The 21,153-nt window shown below is 58.4% G+C and overlaps 7 protein-coding genes across 8 annotated transcripts; all 7 read left to right on the plus strand.

Annotated features, from left to right (window-relative positions):
- Positions 1-387: 387 nt before the first annotated feature.
- Positions 388-3,086, plus strand: ABB37_07576 (hypothetical protein; the record flags this gene model as incomplete). The annotated part of the gene is made up of 1 exon (XM_015806266.1): positions 388-3,086. Exon 1 carries the CDS (start codon positions 456-458, stop codon positions 3,084-3,086), a length of 2,631 nt encoding a protein of 876 aa, XP_015655188.1. The 5' UTR covers positions 388-455.
- A 663-nt stretch (positions 3,087-3,749) lies between these two features.
- On the plus strand, positions 3,750-5,811 carry ABB37_07577 (hypothetical protein; the record flags this gene model as incomplete). The annotated part of the gene is made up of 1 exon (XM_015806267.1): positions 3,750-5,811. Exon 1 carries the CDS (start codon positions 3,769-3,771, stop codon positions 5,809-5,811), a length of 2,043 nt encoding a protein of 680 aa, XP_015655189.1. The 5' UTR covers positions 3,750-3,768.
- A 435-nt stretch (positions 5,812-6,246) lies between these two features.
- Positions 6,247-7,562, plus strand: ABB37_07578 (hypothetical protein; the record flags this gene model as incomplete). The annotated part of the gene is made up of 1 exon (XM_015806268.1): positions 6,247-7,562. Exon 1 carries the CDS (start codon positions 6,351-6,353, stop codon positions 7,560-7,562), a length of 1,212 nt encoding a protein of 403 aa, XP_015655190.1. The 5' UTR covers positions 6,247-6,350.
- A 407-nt stretch (positions 7,563-7,969) lies between these two features.
- ABB37_07579 (hypothetical protein) lies at positions 7,970-9,772 on the plus strand (the record flags this gene model as incomplete). Its single annotated transcript, XM_015806269.1, has 1 exon — positions 7,970-9,772. Exon 1 carries the CDS (start codon positions 8,027-8,029, stop codon positions 9,770-9,772), a length of 1,746 nt encoding a protein of 581 aa, XP_015655191.1. The 5' UTR covers positions 7,970-8,026.
- Positions 9,773-10,640: 868 nt separating this feature from the next.
- Positions 10,641-11,220, plus strand: ABB37_07580 (hypothetical protein; the record flags this gene model as incomplete). Of its 2 annotated transcripts, none has more annotated exons than XM_015806270.1 (1): positions 10,641-11,220. In XM_015806270.1, the coding sequence occupies exon 1, from the start codon at positions 10,780-10,782 to the stop codon at positions 11,218-11,220; it is 441 nt and encodes a 146-aa protein (XP_015655192.1). In that variant the 5' UTR covers positions 10,641-10,779. The 2 variants fall into 2 exon arrangements, with proteins under 2 accessions (XP_015655192.1, XP_015655193.1); XM_015806271.1 differs by having other exon boundaries at positions 10,645-11,220.
- A 926-nt stretch (positions 11,221-12,146) lies between these two features.
- ABB37_07581 (hypothetical protein) lies at positions 12,147-13,712 on the plus strand (the record flags this gene model as incomplete). The annotated part of the gene is made up of 1 exon (XM_015806272.1): positions 12,147-13,712. Exon 1 carries the CDS (start codon positions 12,285-12,287, stop codon positions 13,710-13,712), a length of 1,428 nt encoding a protein of 475 aa, XP_015655194.1. The 5' UTR covers positions 12,147-12,284.
- Positions 13,713-14,327: 615 nt separating this feature from the next.
- ABB37_07582 (hypothetical protein) lies at positions 14,328-20,795 on the plus strand (the record flags this gene model as incomplete). Its single annotated transcript, XM_015806273.1, has 1 exon — positions 14,328-20,795. The coding sequence occupies one exon, from the start codon at positions 14,328-14,330 to the stop codon at positions 20,793-20,795; it is 6,468 nt and encodes a 2,155-aa protein (XP_015655195.1).
- Positions 20,796-21,153: the final 358 nt, after the last annotated feature.

Genomic DNA, 21,153 nt, shown 5'->3' on the forward strand with positions numbered 1-21,153 from the left:
TTCACATCCTTTTTCTGTTTTTCTTTTTTGTATTTTTGTGGTCTTTCACTTGTTAGCTGGCGAGATGCGCCGTTGTCAAAAAAGAAAAAGTATAAAAGAAGGGTGCAACATGCTCTATTATCGTAACTTCCTCCTACTGAACGTTGGCAACAACTGCTGTCATTTCAGACTTTGGAAAAAACGAAAATGTTTGTTTCAATACGGGTAAATGTCGCTCGTTGTAATAGCAAGGGAAAAAGAGGAGAATATCTGGGATGATTGGATATCTGGATTCTCTTTGTAAAAACATTTTAATAGTTCAAACACATCTTAACACCATTGCAAATCTCTTCTTCTTTTGTTTCCGATCATTATTTAATTCATTTTATCTTTTGTTATCATTATTTAAGCGGAAGGATTGTATTGTCTTTCCCAACAAAAATTTATTTGAAGTTACAAAAATAAAAGACTGAAAAATGTCGTCTTCAGGTGAAGACAGTGCTCCGTACGAGAGTGACAGCGACATCTCGGAAATCGACCCGGACTCTGAAATCTTGGCGCCCGTCCAGCGCCGAATTGAGGAGCAGCTGCGAAAGCACCTACAAGAACTAACACAGCAACTCCATGAAACAAACAACGAACTGTCTGGTGTTGAAAAAGAGCGTGAGACATGTGGCGTTGACCTGTACAATGCCCAGCAACATCTTGCAAAGCTGCAAGAGACCTTCGAGAGGTACCATGAAAAGCACGCATCTATCCAGCAACAACATGAGGAAAAACTTCGCTCGAGGGAAGAGCTGTCGTCCGCTTCGGACGGCATACAGAAAAAGGTGGAGGATATGCAGAAGCAGCTCACTCGTTACCAAGATGAATTGGGCAAGCTGACGGAAACGCTCGCGAAGGTGGAGCGCTTCAACGCTGAACTCAAGGATGAGGTGGAGCTTGAGCGCCGTGCCGCTCATAAGACCGAGGACGACATTACTAACCTTGAAAAAGTGAAAATGCGGCAAGACGCTCTGATCCTGTCTCTCCAGAACCGCATCAAAGCACTCGAAAACGAGAGTGCCACAGTAGATGAGCAGGTGGAGAGTCAGCGCGAGGAAACGAAGCGGGCACGGGAGACGTTGGCTGATGCCAGGTCGGAGATGGAGGCCATCGTTATGGAAAAGAAGCAGCTTGTCCAGCAGTGGCGAAGCTCCTTGATCGGGATGCAGAGGCGTCAGGACGCTGTCAAGAAGACGGAGGAAGCACTGCAGCAACAAAAGGACGACTTGCTGGTGCTGGAAAACGAGATCACTGGCTTCAGACGTGACATCCGAGACGCCCAAGTGGAGAACACCAAACTGACAGAGTTTATGTCGCGCATCGACAACGAAATCGTCATCTTAGAGAGACAGATGGAAGGACTGCTGGCGAAGAAGGAGGAAAGCACCCAGACCTACGCTCTCTTAGAGAAAGCCATCGCCAGCACCACCGAGGAAAGCAAAGCCATAGAGCTCCAGGTCAAAGGCAAGTCCGCCGAGCTCTCTGAGGTGGAGAAGCAGATTTCAAAGCACGCGAAGGCTATTGTGGACATGGAGAACGATGTGATGGCGCACCTGAGCAAGCAGACAACACTGAAGCAAGAGAGCCAGGGTGTTCTACTAGAGGTGCAGAAGATCAAAGATGCGATTCGGGCGAAGGAGCAACAAGTGACGCAAATGGAGAACGAACTGGCCCGAATTCGCGTCGACACGCTGCAGTCAAAGGCATACAACGAAGCGCTTGCGACGACGCTCACAGACCTCGAGAAAGAGCTGCAGTCGAGGAGCACCATGATTGAGCGGATGCAGGCCGACATCCGTCGCCGCAACGACGAGATAGATCGCAAACAGAAGCAACTGGACCAGCTCAACCACCAGTACGAGCAAATCTTGGCCGCTCACAGCGACCTCCACGGCGAGCACGTCGGACCACTGGAGGCGACCATCAACAGCCTCTCCAAGGCAATCGCGGCAAAATCGAGCGAGAACGAGGCACTTCAACAGGAATGGATCCGCCTCCAGACGGAGCTGGTCAACTACACGAACACGATGAACGACATCAACGACGCCATCCTCGACGCGCAGGCGAAGGCTACCATTCTCTCCCAGAAGAAAGACCGTCTTTTGGGCGACATCAGCGCAGGTCGGCAGCAGATTGCTTCGTTGCAGAACAAGTCCAATGCGATGCACCTTGAAATGAAGCGTGTGAACACGCAACTGAGCCAGAACAACGGCGCGCAGCAGGTTGCCTCCGACGACGTCTTCCTCCTTGAGAACGACCTTGTTCGGCGGCTGGAGGAAAAGAAGCGCGAGGCGATCCAACTGGAAAAGAAAGTTGACGATACGCGCCAGAGCAAGTCGGACATTGTGGAGCAGATTCTCGCGTGCGAGCGCGACATCATGTTCTGGGAGCGGAAGTTGCAGGTTGCCCGTGAGACCGAAATGGCACTCGACCCCACCATCGGCCGCGCAGAGATTGAAAAGATGACGAAAGAGATTAACTTTATGGAGCAGCGCATGGCGCAGCTGCAGCGGGAGCAGAAGTTTCTCATCGAGGAGATGCAAAAGCTGATCGACCACCGCGATGTCATTCGGACCAAAGGTAAAGCGATGAGCGTTGCCATGCAGAAGAACAAGCGCGGCGCCACCCGTCTCGCGGTTGAGAAGGAGAATACTCGTCTCTTCAAAGAACTGAACGCGAAGCGGCAGGAGTCGCGCAAGAAGGAGAAGCTCATTAAGGAGAGCTTATCGGAGATGGAGCGCACCGCGGCGGAGGTGGACCGCACACAGCACGACATTCAACAACTAGAGGGGCAAATCGAAGACCTGCAGGCGCAGATTGCAGCCGCTCAAAAGGAGCGAGAGCGCGCCGAAGACGAAAAACGGCTCCGCCAAAGCAATCTTCAGCACCTGAAGGAGGGGGAGACCGGCACGTACCGACTCTCTTGCTATCCTGAAGAATCTGCGACGGAGACTGCGCGCTTGGAGGAGGGTAGACGAGCCGTCGTAAACATTATTCAGGAGTTAGCGGAGCAGTTTCCTGATCTTGCCCCGTCGTTGCAAGATCTCACGACAAGCATCTAACAAAATTTAACAGCGACCTCAACTATGTGAGATCTGGCGGAGTTGACAGAACGCTTTTTTCCTCCTGTTTGAAAAGTACGGATGGCATTCAACTGATCTCTTCGCTTTTTGATTTGTCAATTACTTTCCCTCCCTGATAGTTGTTTTATCTATACAATAGATCATGTACAATAGCACATTATTGATGTTTATTCTTGGGCAAACGGCTACGTTTCTCTTCTTGTCTTTTTTTACTTTCCTTTAAAGCCGCTAAAACAGACAAGCAAACAAAAGAAAACCAAAAGGTCCTTACGACGATGCTCTCTTCTAGAACGAGGCTTGAACGTCTGTGTATTTCATTTCCTTGGAACAAGAGCGTTGACGTCGTGCTTCTCCGAGAAAAACAGAGAAAATAACGCAAGGGTAACACGACGGCGTGTTCAAATTCCTCTGCTGAGTTGTTTTCCTGTCTTTTGTGTTTCTTCGGATTAGCTGCGAATTGGCTGAGGCTCTGACTTCTGTACTTGTCCTTCACGTGAAGCTTCTTGAGGCTCCCAACCTGCCGATTAACTCCGCTGTTCCATAATGGTCCTTTTGTTCTCTTTTCTTTTCGTCTTCTGCTCGTCATTCAATGTAATTGGCTCGGCGCCCGGCTTCCCCCTTTTCTAACCAATTGTTACCCTCAGAAAGCGAGAGAACAACAATGCTGGATGGGGTAAATGACGTCTTAACACCATGGACGCCATCCCGCATTCTGCGCATCATGGAGGCAGCCTCTGCCGCACGTTCAATGAACAGAAGCGGTAGCGATCGGGCTCTGTCAGGGTCCACAGACGAAGGAGCCATGGCGATGGAGAGTCTCTTGCGTCTGTCAAATCAACAGCCTGACGTAGCGGCTCGGGTGATGGCAGCTCCCTTGTTTGCTCAGCGACCCCTTGTCGAGGCGACGGACTCTGCTTCAAACGCTGCGTTGTCGTCGTCGTCTGTGCCCTACGCAGACGCTCATCGCATGTGCACCCACACGTTGGAGTTGTGCCGGGCGGGGTGGAAGGATGCAGAGGCTACGAAAACAAAGGAGGAAGACGAGAAAAAACAGGTGGGCCAACTACCAGCATCTCTGCCCCCCTCACCAAAGCCCGCGGTGCTGCCTGTGAGTGCGTCTCCTTACGCGACGGAAACCGAGTTGGAAGAGATGGCTTTCGCCGCCGAGTTTGCCGAGCCGTGCCTGCGCGGTGCGTTTCCGGATGTGGGCGCTGTTGTGCGTCACAGCCTACCGGCCGGCTGCGCTTCGCTGCTGCGCTGTTCCCGTGACGACGGCGCAGAAGACAGAAGTGGTGCGAAAAGCACAAACGCGGTTCAACGCGTCGTACATTCGCTTTTGCAGGAACCTGCGGTGTCTCACAGAAAGCCCTCGGGTGAGGACGAGGTGCCAATATCGGGGTCTTCCGCGTCTATCTGCCTGAACATGACGCGGCCAACGTCTGCTGCGCCTTCACACGCGCTGCTCTGGTCGTCTCTCCCTCTCCCTTCTGCGGTGCCTATCGAGGCGTACGGGCCTCCATCACACAAGGTGTTTGACAGCACCTCTGTCGCCCACTCGTTTACCGAGGCGGAGGTGAACGACCTTCACGGATTTCTCGCTGTCACACCTCGCCCATTCCAGGTGTACTGCAAGTCCGAGTTGAAGGCGCGACGCCGCCAAGCAAGTCACTACCAGCGCCGCAACGCGATGCTGTCTGCCGGGGCGGGAGCGGCTCCCATTGTCGGTCCGCAGAGCATCACCGCAGGCACCTCTACCTTGCACGCAGCGCGACAGCGCAGTCACGCGCACGTGTCTCGCGACGCAGACGATGAGCAGGACGGGTGGTCCGCATCGTCGGGGTGGAGCAGCAGCTGCAGCAACAGTACCGAGCACAACGGTGAAAGTGACGGGGAGGAGAAGGGCGACGACGCCGAAGGCGGGAAAGGCCCGGAGGCGTCTGCGCGCCGGGATGACGCGACGGCGCTGCCGCGTCTCACCGCCGTGGAGGAAGAGGGGATGCCAGCAGTGGACCAAAGCGCCGCGCCGACGCCACCGCTGCCCAATCGTACCTGGATCGAGGACGATGGCGAGTTGGTGCTGGAGAACGGGAAAATTTTGTTACGAAAACGTAAGCTGCGTGTGCTGCGAAACCCGCCACCTCTGCTCCCGTTACCGACGATGGTGCGTGGCCCCGTGCTGAGGCAGCCCAGCCATACGGCATTCGCCTCCGAGGCTGCGGTGGTGAGCGTGGAGGAAGAACAAACCGGTGCGCCGGTGCAGAAGAAGGAAGGCAGCTCCAAAGGAGAGCGCAAAATGGAGGATGTCAGCGGTTTAAAGGAGGAGGTGGAAGAACAGCCACCGGCAACTCGAAGGAGGGGCGCAGTCGCCAAGCGAGAGCGCGCTCTGGCGGACGACGGCGACGAGAGTGCACCGCCCACGACGGCGAAGTCGCGCAGAGGCGCCAAGCACGCCAATACAAAGAAAAGCACGAGCAAGAGGAACACCTCCGCAGATGAAAAGTCGTCATCGCCGACGCTGCTCAACACGGCGAACGCGCCGCGCTTGTCGGAGAGTGAAATGCTGGGCTTTGTCGAGCGTCTCTCCATTTCGGACCTTCTCCGGAAGGCGCTGCTCATTGGCGTGCAAGATCCTTCTGCTTCCGAAAAAGAGGAATCGAGAGAGACGAGAGAGGACAATCCCAGCAGCAGTGCCAGCGAAAAGTAGCCTGAGGGCTTGACGGGCAACTTCTTCTTCTCTCCACGGTCCAACCGAGCACTCATTTACATAGATGCAATAATGTGTCATAAAGATTTTTGTTTCCTGATGCGTGAACTGGGGCTCACCTCTGTTGTCCTGCAACTGAGGCGCCGGCTTATCTTTCATAAATAAAATGCGAACCAGTAGAAAGGTTTTTGTTCGCACCCGTATGAGCTTTCTTTGTTCGTTGCGCTACGATAACTTCGGGGTTTGTCTGCAGGAGCTTGGAAGACATGTTGCAGCTTTCGAGTTGTCGAGCGTCTTGCATTCGATTACGTTAGACAATACTGTAACCTACAGATGCGAAGAAGCATCTTCTGACTTCCAAGTAACTCACCACCCGTTTTTACCTGCTTGTCTTTTGCTTCCCTTGGTGTCTCTCAACATGTCCAACCTTTATTTAGAGAACTATTACTGTAACAAGGAGCTCCCGCTTTGCTGTTTTTCTTTTCCTTCTGACAGTAGGAGAAAACAACGAAGCACATACATCCTTCTACTTTCACATCATGAGCGACGGACTGTGGGCGCCGTCTACGGCGTCTTCAACGAACAGTCCTTTAGATGGCAATGCGGTGGAGGAGCTTATGCGTCGCAGCTTAGAGGACAACGCGTACAGCGTGCAAGGATTCTGGCTCTGGCAGGCCCGCTCCATCCAGCAGCGTCATCAGCGTGAGCAGGGTCGACGCAGACCTCGCAGCGAGGGGGAGACGCTGCACACGGTGACGGAGACTGATGGCCCCCGCAGCCCCGCCGAGGCGACCGCGGAGCAACACGCAGCGGAGGTGAGAGCGTACATCTCCGCGTTGCTGCACGCAACGGGCTACCCGTACCCAGTATCTTCTTACCCAGCAACGGGGGAAGCGGAGCAGACGGAGGATGTCGCTTTGGCGAAGACAGCGACGGGGGATGAGTCGCTGGAGGCTTCCGCACCGGCAACCGACGCTCCTGCTGCACCGCAGATCGACGCCACCCCGCTGAAGACAGCACGCACGGAGAAAGCGGCGACGGCAGCACCGTCCTCCGCCTCCCCACCGAAAAGCGCACTCGCGAAGCTGGTGTCTAAAGCGAAGGCGCAGCACCGTGACGTTGCTGAAGGCAAACCGGCCGCAACGGTCGTACCGACACCGAAGAACTCGTCGTTCCCCGAAGACATCCCAGGCATGCGGCTGGCGCACGGCTCCTCCTCCATCGCGCAAAGGAAGAGGGTGCAGTTTGTCGATGCGCCACACGACGACGCTGCCAGTGGGCACCTACCTCGTCGTGAGGCAGAACATGCAAACGAGGAGGAGGAAGACTTTGGCGTGCAGCTGCCGAGTCACGTCGCCTCCTCTTCCGGCGGCGCAGCACCACACGAAGATGGCAGTGGGGGGACATCAACGCTGGACGCAACGCCTACCGAGGACGCTATGGCCGCCAAGCACCCATCGCAGATGACACGTGCGGAGTTTCTCAGTCAATTCAAGCGCGCACCGCGCCGTGGTGAGATTGGCCAAACCGCCGAAGACATTGCCGCGGCGGAGAACCTGGGCTACGTCATGTCCGGCTCTCGCTCCGTCGCGTCACGCATGTACGTCGATCGCATTCAGCGCCAGCTGCACGAACACGAGGCGGCAAAGCTGCAGCAGCAGTTCCGCAAGGTGGAGGACGAGCGCATGGACGACCAGCTTGTGCACGGTCTCGCGGATTTTATTGTGAAGAAGGTGGAGAACCTAAATTAGTGCGCGGAGATGATCAACATCTTCTCTTCTTTCTTCATGAAAACTACGCCACGCCTCTTTTAAAAAAAAAAAACAAATGCACCTTCCCGTTCAGGTGGCGCGTACGCGTGGCGAATGTTGCCGCTCTTTCTTCCTTTCTGCTTTACACCGTTGCCGCGGTTATTCTACCTTCTAACTGGGGAGTAGTCCAATGGGGAGAAGTGCGTACAAAACGAAAATGAAATCTACCGCCTACTGACTTGTATTTGACAAACACTGTTCATTTGTCGAAGTCGTGTATCGACTGTGCATCGAATTGTGTTATCCGTCTTTCCTTAGTTTTTTTTTTTAAATTATTATTCACTGCAGCGCCCTTTCACTCCTCTGAGTTTCTCGTGCTTTTTGCTTTCCTTGTTATCTTCGTTTCAAGTGGTCAGCACTTCATCCATACACACAGAAAAGCGAGCAAACAAACAAGCGAACAGATGCCTTCGCCTGTCAACGCCAACGACGCGCCGTCACTCAGTGTGGCGACGCTGCCGCGCAAAGCGGTGGTGATGGGCTTCGGCACCAAACTCATCATCGGCCGCTACCCGCTGGACGACGCCGTCGCGCCTTCGCCGTACAACTCCGTCCTGGTAGACGACGGGCAACTCGTGCGGGCGGTGGAGTTCCTGCAGATCCCGGACGGTCCGCTGTGTGTCGTCAGCGCCGGCGATAGCAAGCTCATCAACGTGTACAACGTGTCCTCGTGGAAGCAGAACAACCCTCTGGCCGCGGAGGCTTCGTCGGACGACGACGACAGAGGAAACAAGAACGGCAGCGATGCCGCGGTGCACGTTAGCGAGGTGGACATTCTCGACGGCGAGGCGCGCCGCGCCGCCGCGACGAAGGTGCCCTCCAGCGCGAAGGCCAACAAGGCGCTCACCACGGCGGAGTACTGGAAGCCGTCCTACCAGTACGGCCCGCACACAAAGCGCATCACATCACTCGCCACGTGCGCCGAGGGCAGCGTCATCTTTGCGGACAAATTCGGCGAGGTCTACCGCCTTCGCCTGAGCTGGTCGCCCTCGCACACCATCGAGGTGGACGGCGACGCCGCGAAGCCCGCCACGTTTCTGCTGCAGCACTTCAGCATCCTCTCCACGATGTTCCTCACCAGCCCGATCCCGCGCATCGAAGCCGTCGCCGCCTCGGAGGACCGCAGCGGGGTGGCGTGCCGACGCCTCTTCACGTGCGACAAGGACCGCCACGCGCGTGTGAGTCGCTACCCGGAGACATATGTCATCGACCAGTTTTTGTGGACCCGCACCTCGGTCCAGTCGGTTGTCACGTGCGTCGCGGAGGTCGTGTACATGGAGGACGCGGCGGTGTACGACCCGATGTACAACGTCACGGCAGAGCGGGTCAACAAGCACAACAAGGCCTTCAACGCACCTTTTTCCTACTACGTGACCGGCACCCACGCCGGCGACGTGCACTTCTGGGCAGCGATGAACACGATCCCGATGGAGAGCAACAAGGAATCCTTCCACCTCATCAGCACTTTCCGCCCTCGCCTTGCCGGCGGCGCCTTAGAGGAGCTGGGGGCTGTTGTGGGTATCACCGTCCTGACAAGCGGCACCGACCGCTTCGGCTACCCGCGGCACCCGCGTGACACCCCCCGCGGCGTGCTCGTCGCCTACGAGCGCTGCTGTGATGTGTTCTTCATCCCCCTTTACGACAACATGGGCGCCTACGCCCTGCACCCCGCACTGGTGGCGGCCACCCGCACCACCTTGGAGGCGCTGCCCGTCGCGATGGTGTCGAGCAACGACGCGACGGCTTTTGTGCTGAAGCGGGACGGCAGCGTGTCGTTTGTGTGTTTGTGCGACGTGCCGCCGCCGGCCACGGGCAGTCCAGCCAAGACGTGCAGCTTCAACGCGAACATTCACGTGGAGTTGCGGGAGACGGACGTGAAAATGCCGTACTTGGAGGAGCGTATCAGAGCGGTCATGGGCGGGCCTGCGTCTGCGTCGAGCGGGGCTTCGGGGGAGAAGCAAACAGCGCTGGAGGCGCTCGACCTGTCTGCGCCGTGGCGCTACGAGGCTGTTGACCCTCGGACACGCAAGCACGGGGATGACAAGGATGATTCGAAGGAGAGCGAGTCCGACGAGGAAGGCGAGGCAAAGTCACAGGGCAAGAAGGGTAACGGCAACGCCAAGAAGAAGGCGCGCGTGGATGCATCGTAAGAAAAACTGCCATCGTGCTGGCTAGCTCACCTGCGTTACTGCGACGGAGTTGATGCCGCACTCGTTTACCCTCGCAACTCTTTGACGAGACGTTGCACTGCTGGTACCTTTCAATTACCTTTACTTACTGCGCTTCTGCCACGTTTTCCGCTCCTCTCTATTCTTCGTTTTCCGTATTATTGGCTTTCTGAGAAGTATTGTCTCATTCGTTCTATTTTTTTTCTGATTCGCCTTGAAGGTGTCCCCGGCGCCAATCTTGTACGACAGTCATTCTGTGGGGAATTTTGATTGCTGCCTCAACAGCACATTATTTCTTTGTAGCCCCCTTCATGTGAACGGGCGTCTTTTTTATTTGTTTTCCCCCCTAACGCCAACATAAACTTCGCAAGAAATACGTATGTACGCGTGCATGGCGGCTGCTCTCTTCCACGTCACGCAACGCAACACCGCAATGGAGCCACTCGTTTGTCATTTCGCAGCGTGTCTTTTGAGGCCCCATGTTTGCTGTGGCCCCACAGCATTGCGGAGCGTTGCACATGCGTTGCTGCAAACCGCTGACCGAGAAGGTGAAAAGCTCACCGCAGTTCTTTTTCTTTTCCTTCTCTCTCAGCGCTTCGAAGCTTCCGGTGTTGCCTCTGACGATCGATGTCTGTCAGGTTCAGTAACATGAAGGCAACAACAAAAGCAAAATGCAGGTGCAATGCAGCCTTGGTACTTCTCACCGCATATTCCCCCCCCGGTCTTTCTTTTACGTGCAACCCTTTTTTCTGTTTTTTTTTCTCTTTGGCATCCTGTCTACTGACCTCGGATGTGTATACGCTTCTACGAATTGGCTACGCACTGTTTTTTTTTTCCCTTTCCCCTACGAAGGAAGTGCTGACGGTTGTTGTCCTTGACGTAACGCACGGCATCCTCAGCAGCAAGGTGGCTAACGTTTGCTTAGCGTCTTAAGATAATCTTTTGTTGCGGTTGCTGCGGAAAGCTCCGTTGTATGTATTGTTCTCATCATGGGACAGTCGCTGAATCCTTTGAGAACCCACGATGAGGTTCCCGATGATGTCAAGGCGACCATTACCCCCATCGACTACACCCCCGCACCGCCTGAGAGCCGTCCCACTGACCACACGGCATGCGACGAGTGCGGCGAGCAGTACGGCTGGTTCTGCTACAGCACCAACTGCGACTGGTGCGGTCGTCAACTATGCACTCGCTGCTGCCCAGACCAATATCTCCTGAAGGGCAATCCCGGTTGCAAGAAATGCACGCGCCGAGCCTTTTGCCTTCGTCGTGAGGAGATGCTGGCGGACCATCTCGAAGATGCGGGGATGCGACTGCAGCATCCGCGTGCGGCTGCGCTGGGATTGCCTGCGGCGACAGACGCCGTTTGTGCAGTTGCTCCAAAGGATGGGAATGCATGCAGAACGAACAATGCTACCATCCGTGCGTGAAGATCGATGAAACAGCTCGACGTCTTTGCACGTGCAATTTCAAATCGTTGAGTGTGCGCTTCTTTTTGCTTGAGCTGGAGTATGAAGCTGACGAAACATGGTGCTTGGTTTTTTCTTTCCTCCCGCTTTGCCACCTTGTTGTTTCGTTGCACCGCGCTGGAGGCCGTAGGCGCTTACTTCTACCCGAAGAACGGCGTTGCCTTTGTTTGCCTCTACGCGTTTTTTTTTTCTCTTCTTCAGGGCGTTTTTGCCCTTTTCCCGTTGCCCAGAAAGAAACCTAACAGAGGCTAAATTGTTCACTTTGTTTTGCGTTACGGAAAGACATGAGGATACGCCGCCGATTTGCGGAGTATATATACTATGAATTGTTCGTCTTGTCTGTGCTCTTCTCTCCGTATGTTTGAGGGTGCAGAACGCGTGACTGGGCTGCTGAGCGGCGAGCTGGAAAGGAGAGGTGGTGGCAGTATCGAAGGCGGCGGAACCCAGTTAAGCATTTCGTTTTGTACTCTTTTTTTTCTTTCTCCGTCAGCGTTTCACGCCGTTCTTCTTTGTTGATTTCTTCTACTTGAAAACTGCTTCGTGTACCACCCTCTCTCTCGCAAAACTGTTAAGGGAAAAACGGCTTTCTGTTATCCTTTTTTGTTGCAGTTCTCTCACTTTGCGCCGAAATAGGAAGACTGAAATCTGACATTGCCGACGACGCCGATGTGGGACAATCAATGTGGCGATGCGCCATCGATGCCTACATGGTCGGCCACCCTCTCCATTCAGATATGCATTTTGCCGGAAAGACACCATTGAGACTCTCTTGTCCTTCGGAATTCTTTCTTCCCGCGTTTCCCTGCTCTGCTGCGGATCACAAATGCTTACGGCTCAAAAATAACGGTGCACTTAACCGCGTAAAACAAATGACGTTGCACTCTCGCAGCAACTGCTTAGGCTCCTGCTGTAGAACACACCTTTCAAGCCAAAACAAAAGGAAACGAAGACAACGCACTTTGAGACCATTGAGGACGATGACTTATCTACACAAGAGGGTCTTCTAGAACGTTTGATACGGAAGCATGCTAGCGCGCCGTGCCTCTGTTTTTTTGCGGGGGGTTGGCGGACGTCGTCTGCATGCCTCGCGGTGCTTTTCCACCACCGCCGTGTTCCACTCCGTGCAAGGCCACACCATCTCCCCAAACTACGAGGTGGTGGGCGATCCTACCAGCCCAGTCGAGGTGCGGGTGTGGAAGAAAGGAGTGGAAGTGGAGCGAACGGCACACGAGCAGCTGCTGCGCATTGCGCACATGGACCCCCACATTATCCCCGCGCCGGTCGCCGTGATGCCGGATGTGCACGCGGGCATCGGCTGCACCGTCGGCCTCGTCCTGCCCACCGTGCGCGCCATCATCCCTGCCAGCGTCGGCGTGGACATTGGGTGCGGCATGATCGCGATGGAGACGTCTCTCACTGCGAACGACCTGCCCAGCTCATTGGAGGATCTTCGCCTTGCGTTTGAACTTCGTGTGCCGCACGGCCGCACCCATGGCGGCAGGAGCGCTGCCGACGCCGGCGGATGGAGGGGCGAGGTGCCCCCCAACGTGCAGAAGGTGTGGAGGGACCACCTGGCCTGCGACTTTGAGGAGCTCTGCCGGCGCTACGGTGTGCTGGAGAAGACGAACCACTTGAATCACCTTGGCACCCTTGGCACGGGCAACCACTTTATTGAGATCTGCCTGGACGAGCAGCAGCCGTCTCCGCACGTATGGGTGATGCTGCACTCCGGGTCGCGGGGGGTGGGCAACCGAATCGGCGCCGTCTTTATCGAGCTGGCGAAGAAAGACGTCGGCGCGCAGCTGAGCCGCCTGCCCGATGAGGACTTGGCGTATCTGCGCGAAGGGACGAAGCACTTTGACGACTACATCTTTGCCGTAGACTGGGCGCAGCGGTTTGCGTGGTGGAACCGGCAGGTGATGCTGGACGCCGTGGTGGACGCGATGCGGGAGTGCATTCCCGTGCCCTTCGCCACCATCAAAGCAGCTGTGAACTGCCACCACAACTACGTGGAGAAGATGCAAATTGTGGTCCCCCCTTCGGCTTTGCCATCAAGAGAGAGGGCGGATGGTGTAGCGCGGTGTGGTGAAGGGCGGTTGCAAGATGTGTGGCTCACACGCAAAGGCGCCACCTCTGCGCGGCTGGGCGAACTCGCCGTCATTCCTGGCTCTATGGGAGCTCGCAGCTACATTGTGCGCGGCAAGGGCAGCACGGCGAGCTACTGCTCCTGCTCCCACGGCGCAGGGCGTCGCTACAGCCGTGGCGAGGCGCGCCGCCGCTTCACGGTTGCCGACCACGAGATCGCCACGTCTGGGATTGAGTGTCGCAAGGATGGCAGCGTGTTGGATGAGACCCCCGCGGCGTACAAGGACATCGACGCCGTGATAGCGGCCCAGCAAGATCTCGTGGAAGTTGTGGCGGTCCTGCGACAGGTTTTGTGCGTGAAGGGGTGATGATCGCGGTGTTCCCTTCTCTCTCCCCCCCCCCCAAAGGGAGAAGAACTCTTTATGTTCTGGTGCAAACCGTTTGCTGTCTTGATGCTCTCGAGTGCTCGTTTCCTTCACGGACTCACGTTTTCACATATCTTAAAAAATGTAAATGAAAGATAGCTTTCTCTTCTCCCTTTGTTGGCGCCACACAACTACGTTGACATTAAAAAGTCTCACAACAGCATTGCGTTGTGAAGCATCGCGGCAGCTTGCGAGGACATGGTGAAAGGGAAACCAACAGCGAAAATGAAGCTAAGCTACGTGGTGGACCCATCTTTCTCTCATGATGCTTGCTGCTTTCTGTCTCTTGACCTCGGCTCCTTTCCCCATTCGTTTTCTTGAATTTCTTTTGAGTTTCTCTCTGAGTTCCTGCTTGTTGACGTTGCTTTCTGACAGAACGGGAAGGCGTAGTTAACGGAGGACTTTCCCATGAATTTGAGGGTTTTCATTTGTCGTTACATTTTCTCTTTAGCCCCAATCAACTGAGTAAGAAGAAAGGAAAAGGTTCATTTTTTCCCCGTACGTGTGTGGCGAAACCGCAGGTTGACTTCCGTTGTTGTTTTCTTTTTCTCTTGATCAATGAAACGTGTTCGTGATGAAGCCGAGGCCACGGCGGCGCCATCATCAAACGGGCAAGCCGTTCCAGCACCTTCCCCCGTCGCAGCGTCTACCATCGCTTCCTCTTCCACTTCCTCGTCCTCCCCCCACGCCCTTCACTTTGAAGTGATCTACAGCATCACCTCTCGGCGTAGCGGGTCTCTGGAGGCGGAGCGGGCTGCAGTGCTGTCGCGCCTGCTCGGTTCGGCTGCCGCAGCGGCCTCCTCGTCGTCCACCGCTGCCTCCCCGCCCTCTGCCCTCGCCCCGACTGTGGCGGCGGTGGCGGCCAACGTGTCGGCACTGCTGGAGGATGAGCTGTCTGTCTGCCTCGGTGGCCGCACGCGTGAGCTTGTCTATCAGCAGCTGCTTCACAGCAGTGAGGAAGGTTCCCTTTTGCGCTTGTTGACGGTGGAGTTGGTGGCGAACGACGGCCGCACCCTCGTCTTGGCATCTCCACAGACCCACCTGAGTGGCGGGGCACCCTCTACCACAGCACCGCCACCGCTGCTGATAGACGTTGCGGGCGCGGAGGCGAGCGAGGAGGTTGTGGCGCACCCTGCTGATCTGTTGCTGCTCCGCTGCCAGCCTAGGAAGCCGGTCGCAGACGGTGAGACGGCGACGACGGACGCCGCAACGGCACCGTCTTCTTCCGCTGCAACGGAGGTTGCGACACACGTGGAATTCGTGACTTTCAACACAGCCCTCTTCACCGCACAGGACGTCGATCTGTGGCGGGAGGCGGTGCATGGCAGTGTTGTGGTCGTGGTGCGCTGGCTTTCCGCGTTGCTGGAGCAGCCGCCTGGGCTGGCGCAACTCGCCTTTTTAGAAGCCGCCGCCTCCTCGCTCAGTGCATCCGTGACGACGGGGGCGAAGGGCATAGCCATCGCGGCCACCGAGGGGTGGCGGCGAGCGCTGCAGCTACCTTTGCTGCTGCGTGTCAAGCCGGAGGTGATGCGGAGCGCGGACATGGAGACACTGGATCGCCTGCGCCGCACCATCGTCTTCGCCCTCGAGACGATCCTTGGCGTTTTTCTCCACGTTGAGTCCGCTATGCGGCTGCCGCGCTTGTGCCAGCGTCTCGTCTACCTCTTCCTCGCCTCCCCGCTGTTCGTGGACGGTGCGTCGCAGGTGTCGATGCAGCTCATCGCCACCGACGCGGTCGCGTCGACCCGGCAGTCCATTGCGCAGACGCTGCAGTCGTGTGTGCAGATGGGCCTGCAGTACGCCAGCGCCGCCGCGGCGTTGATGGCCGACGCTGCCGCCTCCACCGCCGAGCTGCGCCGCAGTGTTCAACAGGCCCGCAACGGGTATGAGGTGGTGCTCTCCCGCCTTTCGCACGTTTGGCTGCTGCACTCGGCGAGTCTGAAGAGCAAGCGAGCTGCAGGAACCACGACGGGCCCGGAGGCCGCGATTTGTGAGGTGTTGGAGTCGGTGGCGGCGAGTGGTGTGTTGCGGCAGGTGCTGCGGTGGCTGCAGCTCGAGGAGGACATGCGGCGCGCACACGACCACGTTGACAGCAGCCGCATGGGAGACACGGCGGACGCCATCACCGAGCTGCTCTCTCCGCCGACGCTGCGACAGCTGCAGGAGGGGCGCTATTTGCAGGAGCGAACCGTTGCGGAGCAGCTCACGGCGCTGCGGCGCACCTACAACCCGTACCTCAGTCACGAACTGCAGCAGTTTTTGAAGGGCACCGCTGTCGCTGCGTACGCCGAGTTGTACGGCAACACGGCGGCGGCGGTGCGCCGTGTCACGAAGCTGACGGAGGGAGCCGCGGAGCTGCAGCACTTAGGTCGACTAGACGGTGTTATTGCCGTGCCGTTGGAGACGGTGGACGCGGTGGGTGTGCGTGGTGGCGGCTTAGCTGAGTACTGCCTGACAGAGGTGCAGCAGCACGCCGCCTTTGGGTTGCCCGTCCGCCTTAATTTGCATCTCCCGTCTGGGCATCAGCAGCATCAGCTGAACACGCTGGAGGCGACGCTGCAGGCAACCCGCTTCACCAGCGAGCCGGGGGTCTGCAGGGCAGATGCTTCCCTGTTTGCCTACGCCGTGGTGCAGCTGAACGGACAGTGGATCGCGTTTCCGTTGGTTCTCACGCAGCTGAACCGCGAGTCACAACTGCACCAAGACAGGGAGACGAACGCCAACAGCAATAAGAGGAACGCGAAGAACACGGCCAACCTCATCGCACACGTCTTGCGAGACGGTGACATGTTGGCAGATTTCGTCACGACGAGCGCCGCAACCGCGGAAAACGGCCGGGCACAGGCGTGGGTGGTGGTCGGCGAGGAGGCCAACGTGCACCGCCGCACCCCGCATCGCCGCCGCGCCGCTGCCGCTGCTTTCCTCAACGCCGGCGCCGACGCCCCGATGGAGCGGCTGTTGCCCTCCGGCACGCCTGCCCTGACCTACATGGACTGTCTGCGTCGCCTGCACGCCCTCTCCATCACGGTGCGGCAGTGCAAAGCGAGCACGAACAGCAGCAGGCGCCGCTCGGCGGGGGGCGGCGGCAGCGCCGTGGTGGGCCCGATGGATCGCCCGTTCGACCCCAACAGCGCGACGGGGCTGTGGATGGAGCACTTCATGGACGGCGTCGTCCCGCTGCAGCGCTACGTGCCCTCGCTAGCCCCGCGCGTGGCCTCTTTGCTCTCCGGGAGTGGGGCCACGGCGGGCGTTGCGGCACCGGCGGCCGGCAAGCAGTCGTCCGCCGCTGCCACCGCCGTCTCTCTGCAAACCCTCCTCGCCTCGGTGAACGGCACGGTGCGCTTCTCCTCCGCGCAGGTGGAGGCGCTCTACTCCCTGACGGCGGGCACCGGCTTAACCGCCAGCAGCAGCGCCGCCTTTCTCAGTCCCCCCGCTCGCCCTGGGGCGACCAGCAGTGGCCCCCAGGGAAGCAAGCCCGTTGCGGTGAAGGTGGTAGACGGGTGCACGGGCAGCGGAAAAACCTCCATTCTGTACGCGTCGGGGCTGCTGCGGGGCAAGCTGCACGCTGCAGCCCGTCACGAGCAGCAGCGCTGTGTGCAGGCGGGACTGAAGCAGGCGGTGTCGGCCGTGCGGCAAGCAGCCGAGGCGCTGCGGCGCGCGTCCGTCACGGAGTTGTTTGCCACGTCGCCGGAAGCGCGGAATGGGCGCAATCCTCTGGAGGAAGCAAGCCTTCTATCTACTGAAGCGCGACAGCAGTATCAGCGGCTGAACGAGGGGTTCCTGTACTGCTCCACGCCGTTCATGCTGCGTCCAGCCGCCGTCACCTCCACGGTGCCAGAAGCCGTTGAAGAGCTCCTCTTCAACAACACGCACGACGAGAGGGGGGACGAGGGAGGAGAAACGGAGGCGGCTGTGTGGGCGCGCGGCGAGGTGAATTCCATAGCGACGCTGCTCAGAGAGTCGCACGAGCGCTCCCTCAAGGCGCCACTGGCCGCGCAGCTCAACGCGCAACTCCAGTTGTATCTTGCAACGGGGAGGTGGAGCGGCCGCTGCCGTGCCGCGGGCAGCGTCGCGACGCCGCTGCTGGCGCTGACCATGTCCGCTCGTGAAACAGCCGATGTAATGGCGAGCGCAGCAGCAACCGCTCCATCCGAGCGTTCTTCATCAGGTACGTGGGCAGGTTTCATCGCGGCTCGCTTCTGGCCGGACAGTGCGGTAGCCGACTCGCTAACTCGTGTCGATGAGTCCGGTAATGAGGAGGAGGAAGCAGGGCAGGCACAGCAAAACGCCTCCGGGTGGGAGGTGCTGACTGCGGCGCCGGATGACCGTTTCACGCCCGTCTCCATGCCGCCCACGACGCGCCTCTCTTCCCTGTCCACCGAGCAGCGGGAGGGGTGGCACAGCGTGTACCTCGACAAGCAGGTGGAGCTGGCCCAGCACGTACACGCCGCCGTGCACGAGTCCGTCAAGTCGATCTTTCAGGTTTTTCTCGACTTAGTGTTTGGTGTCGCGGCGGCTTCGCAGAGCACGCGGCACGCCTTGTTGACCGCAACGCCGGTCGAGCTGACGCAGGGCATGCAGCTCCCCTATCTGTGGTGTTGGCAGCCCTCACACGTTTGCATCGACGACCTCGATACGGTGCAGGACGGCATCTTCGCCATGTTGACACCGGCGTCGAGCGTCGTCTATACTCTCACAGCTGAGGTGCCGGCGTTCCAGGAGCGACGCCGCTCGCACGAGCGGGTGGTGCTGGCGCTTGTGCGGTCGCTGCGCACGGAGCTGCAACGTGTCGGCGCCCTCACCACTACGGCACTGCGCGAGTCCCTGCGGTGCCGTCGGGCAGAGGTAGAGACGGTGCTGCGGTACTCCACGCAGGACTCCCGTGCGCTGGCCAAGCCGCTCGAGGGAGACCCCGAGAGTGAGGAGAAGGACGGCACGGAGCACAAAGACGGCGAGGAAGCGGAGCAGCAACCAAAAACACTCGACCTTGCCGCTCCTCCGCCGGCGTTTCCTGGGTTGGCGTCGTACAGCGCGGTCGAAGTGTGGAGTCACGGTGTGCCGATGGACGACTGCGTGGCGGCCGATGCCGCGGCTGCCGTGTTTCTCATGTCCCACATTTCCAGCTACTGGGGGCGGAGCGGCCCGGCCACCTCGCCGCTGTCGTACGGCATTTACACGAATACGGCCGCTGCGGCGGAGACCGTGTCGGAGGCCCTTGTGTCGTCGTCGTTTTCCCTGACCAGTGCCTCCCAAGGCGGGCAAAGGGCCGGATCATCATCGTCGACGTCGGTGGTGCGAGTGTGGAAGGAGTCCCTGGAGGACATGGGAAGTGAGACGTCGTTTGCTGCCGCCACCAACGTCGCCTCCGTCGCGTACACGAACCTGGAGGAGGCGGAGTGCGAGACAGACGTCGGTGTGGTGCTGCTCTCCGGACTGCTGGACGTGGTCATTGGGGCACTGAAGAACAACCCGGCGAGTCACCGACCCGATGTGCGGCAGCAGCAGTGGCGTCAGCTTTGGGCCGAAGCCTCCGACGGTTCGCCGTCGCTTTTTGTGACGCGGCTGCAGTGGTGGCTGTGGCGCCTGCTGCGCCGTGTGCGCCTCGGCGTCTTCTTCATTGGCAGCCGGGAGGTCTTCACCTGTGTGCCGCTCTTCGCCAAGGTGGAGTCGTTTGTGCGGCTGCAGCGCCGTCTGCTTTCGCCAAAGGACGACCGTGCGTACTGGCTGCCCGCGGGGATCGGCGCGAGTGTGCTGGCGATGGTGTGCCCCGACCACTTCAAGTTTCGCTGCACCGCCACCGTGCAGGAGCGCGAGGCCGGTGACGACGAGGTGGAGTCTGAGCTGGCGGATCAGCTAGAGGTGGAGGTGCAGAAACGTGGGGCCGAGAAGTGCCTGTCGCTGTGCCTCAAACCGTACGAGGGCTGCTCAAACCCGTCCCACGCGTGTCTACAGCCGTGCCACGTGCAGCGTCCTCTCGACCACCACCATTCACTTTCTTCACACGCCGAGCCGGGCGCTGAGACGCACGACGCGGCGGCGACGGAGCGCGTCTTCCACGCCTGCTGTCCCTACCCGTGTGGAAACGTGCTGCCATGCGGGCACGTCTGCCACCGCATCTGCGGCCTCCCCTGCGAGCCGTGCACCTTTGCCGGCCTCACAGAGCTGTCGTGTGGGCAGCGGGTAGTGAGTGGGATGGAGAACAAGGTGCTGCAGTACACCGTGTTTCACCACTTCCAGGAGCGGCGCTGCGGGGAGGCGACGGCGCCGTGTCGAACGCCGGTGTCGGTCCCGTGCACCCGCTGCGGCGCGCGGACTATGATACGGTGCCACCACGTCACGGCGCAGCAGGCGCGACGTCGCAACGCGGCAGCCGAGGAGCGCGCCGCACACGCCGGTGAGGCGGAGAAGGAGACCGGCGACGGTGTCGACAGCGACGAAGGCGCCTTCGTGATTGGCGAGACGGCCTGCGCCGGATGCGTGGCGCTGTATAACAAGGTGGCGACGAAGTACGGCTACGAGTTGCTGCCGATGCCGCCGACCGACCTGACCCAGAGAACGACAGCGGTTGATCATCCAGGGGACGCGGACAGCCACGGGGACGAGGAGCAGGCGGAGGCGGAGGACGATGATGACGACAGCGGCGACGCCCCGGGTGCATCTCTGCCGCGCCATTCCTTGTCTATCGAAGCACAAGCCGAACTGCGCCGCGAGTTCACCACCGCTGGCAAAAAGATGGAGCTCTTGGTGATGAAGGAAGCACTGGAGATCAGCAGCGGCCGGGCCACAGAGAAGACGGACTACGCCGTGTTTCGCGCCGAGTACGAGACGCTCAAGACGACGCAGGCAGCGCAGGAGAAGGCGTGGAAGGACGCACACCAAGCCGATATGGATGCGTGGGCGACGAGGCTGCGCAAGGCGCTGACGACACAGTACGCCGTCAACACGGAGCTCGACACGATGATGCCGCGACTCGTGTCGGACGCCACCGACGAGGCGGAGGTGCAGCGACTGCAATTTGTTGAATGAGGTGAACAGTTGGGATACATTTGCCTTTTGATAGAGTACCTCGATGATGCGGTGCGACCCCGAGGCGCCCAACGAATGGGGGGAAGGGGAAAACAAGAGGAAGCATGAGCCGTGCTGAAATGCGGGTAACACGCGGCATTTTCACTTCGTTGTAAGATGGGAAATCGCGCCGACGAGCGCTTGTCATTAAACTGAGCTACTTTTGCAGTCATCAGATGATAATGCCGACAGAAATCATAGTACTTATAATAAGCAGAGCGTTTAAGGCGAAATCTTGAGGGATCGGTTTACCTTTTGTAGCAAGACGTGCTTACGATGTGCATCGTGTCTTTCTTCTGCTTTTTTCTGCTGAATATTT

This window comes from Leptomonas pyrrhocoris (assembly GCF_001293395.1).
Source record: "Leptomonas pyrrhocoris isolate H10 chromosome Unknown, whole genome shotgun sequence".
In the NCBI taxonomy this organism is placed as follows: Eukaryota; Euglenozoa; class Kinetoplastea; order Trypanosomatida; family Trypanosomatidae; genus Leptomonas; species Leptomonas pyrrhocoris.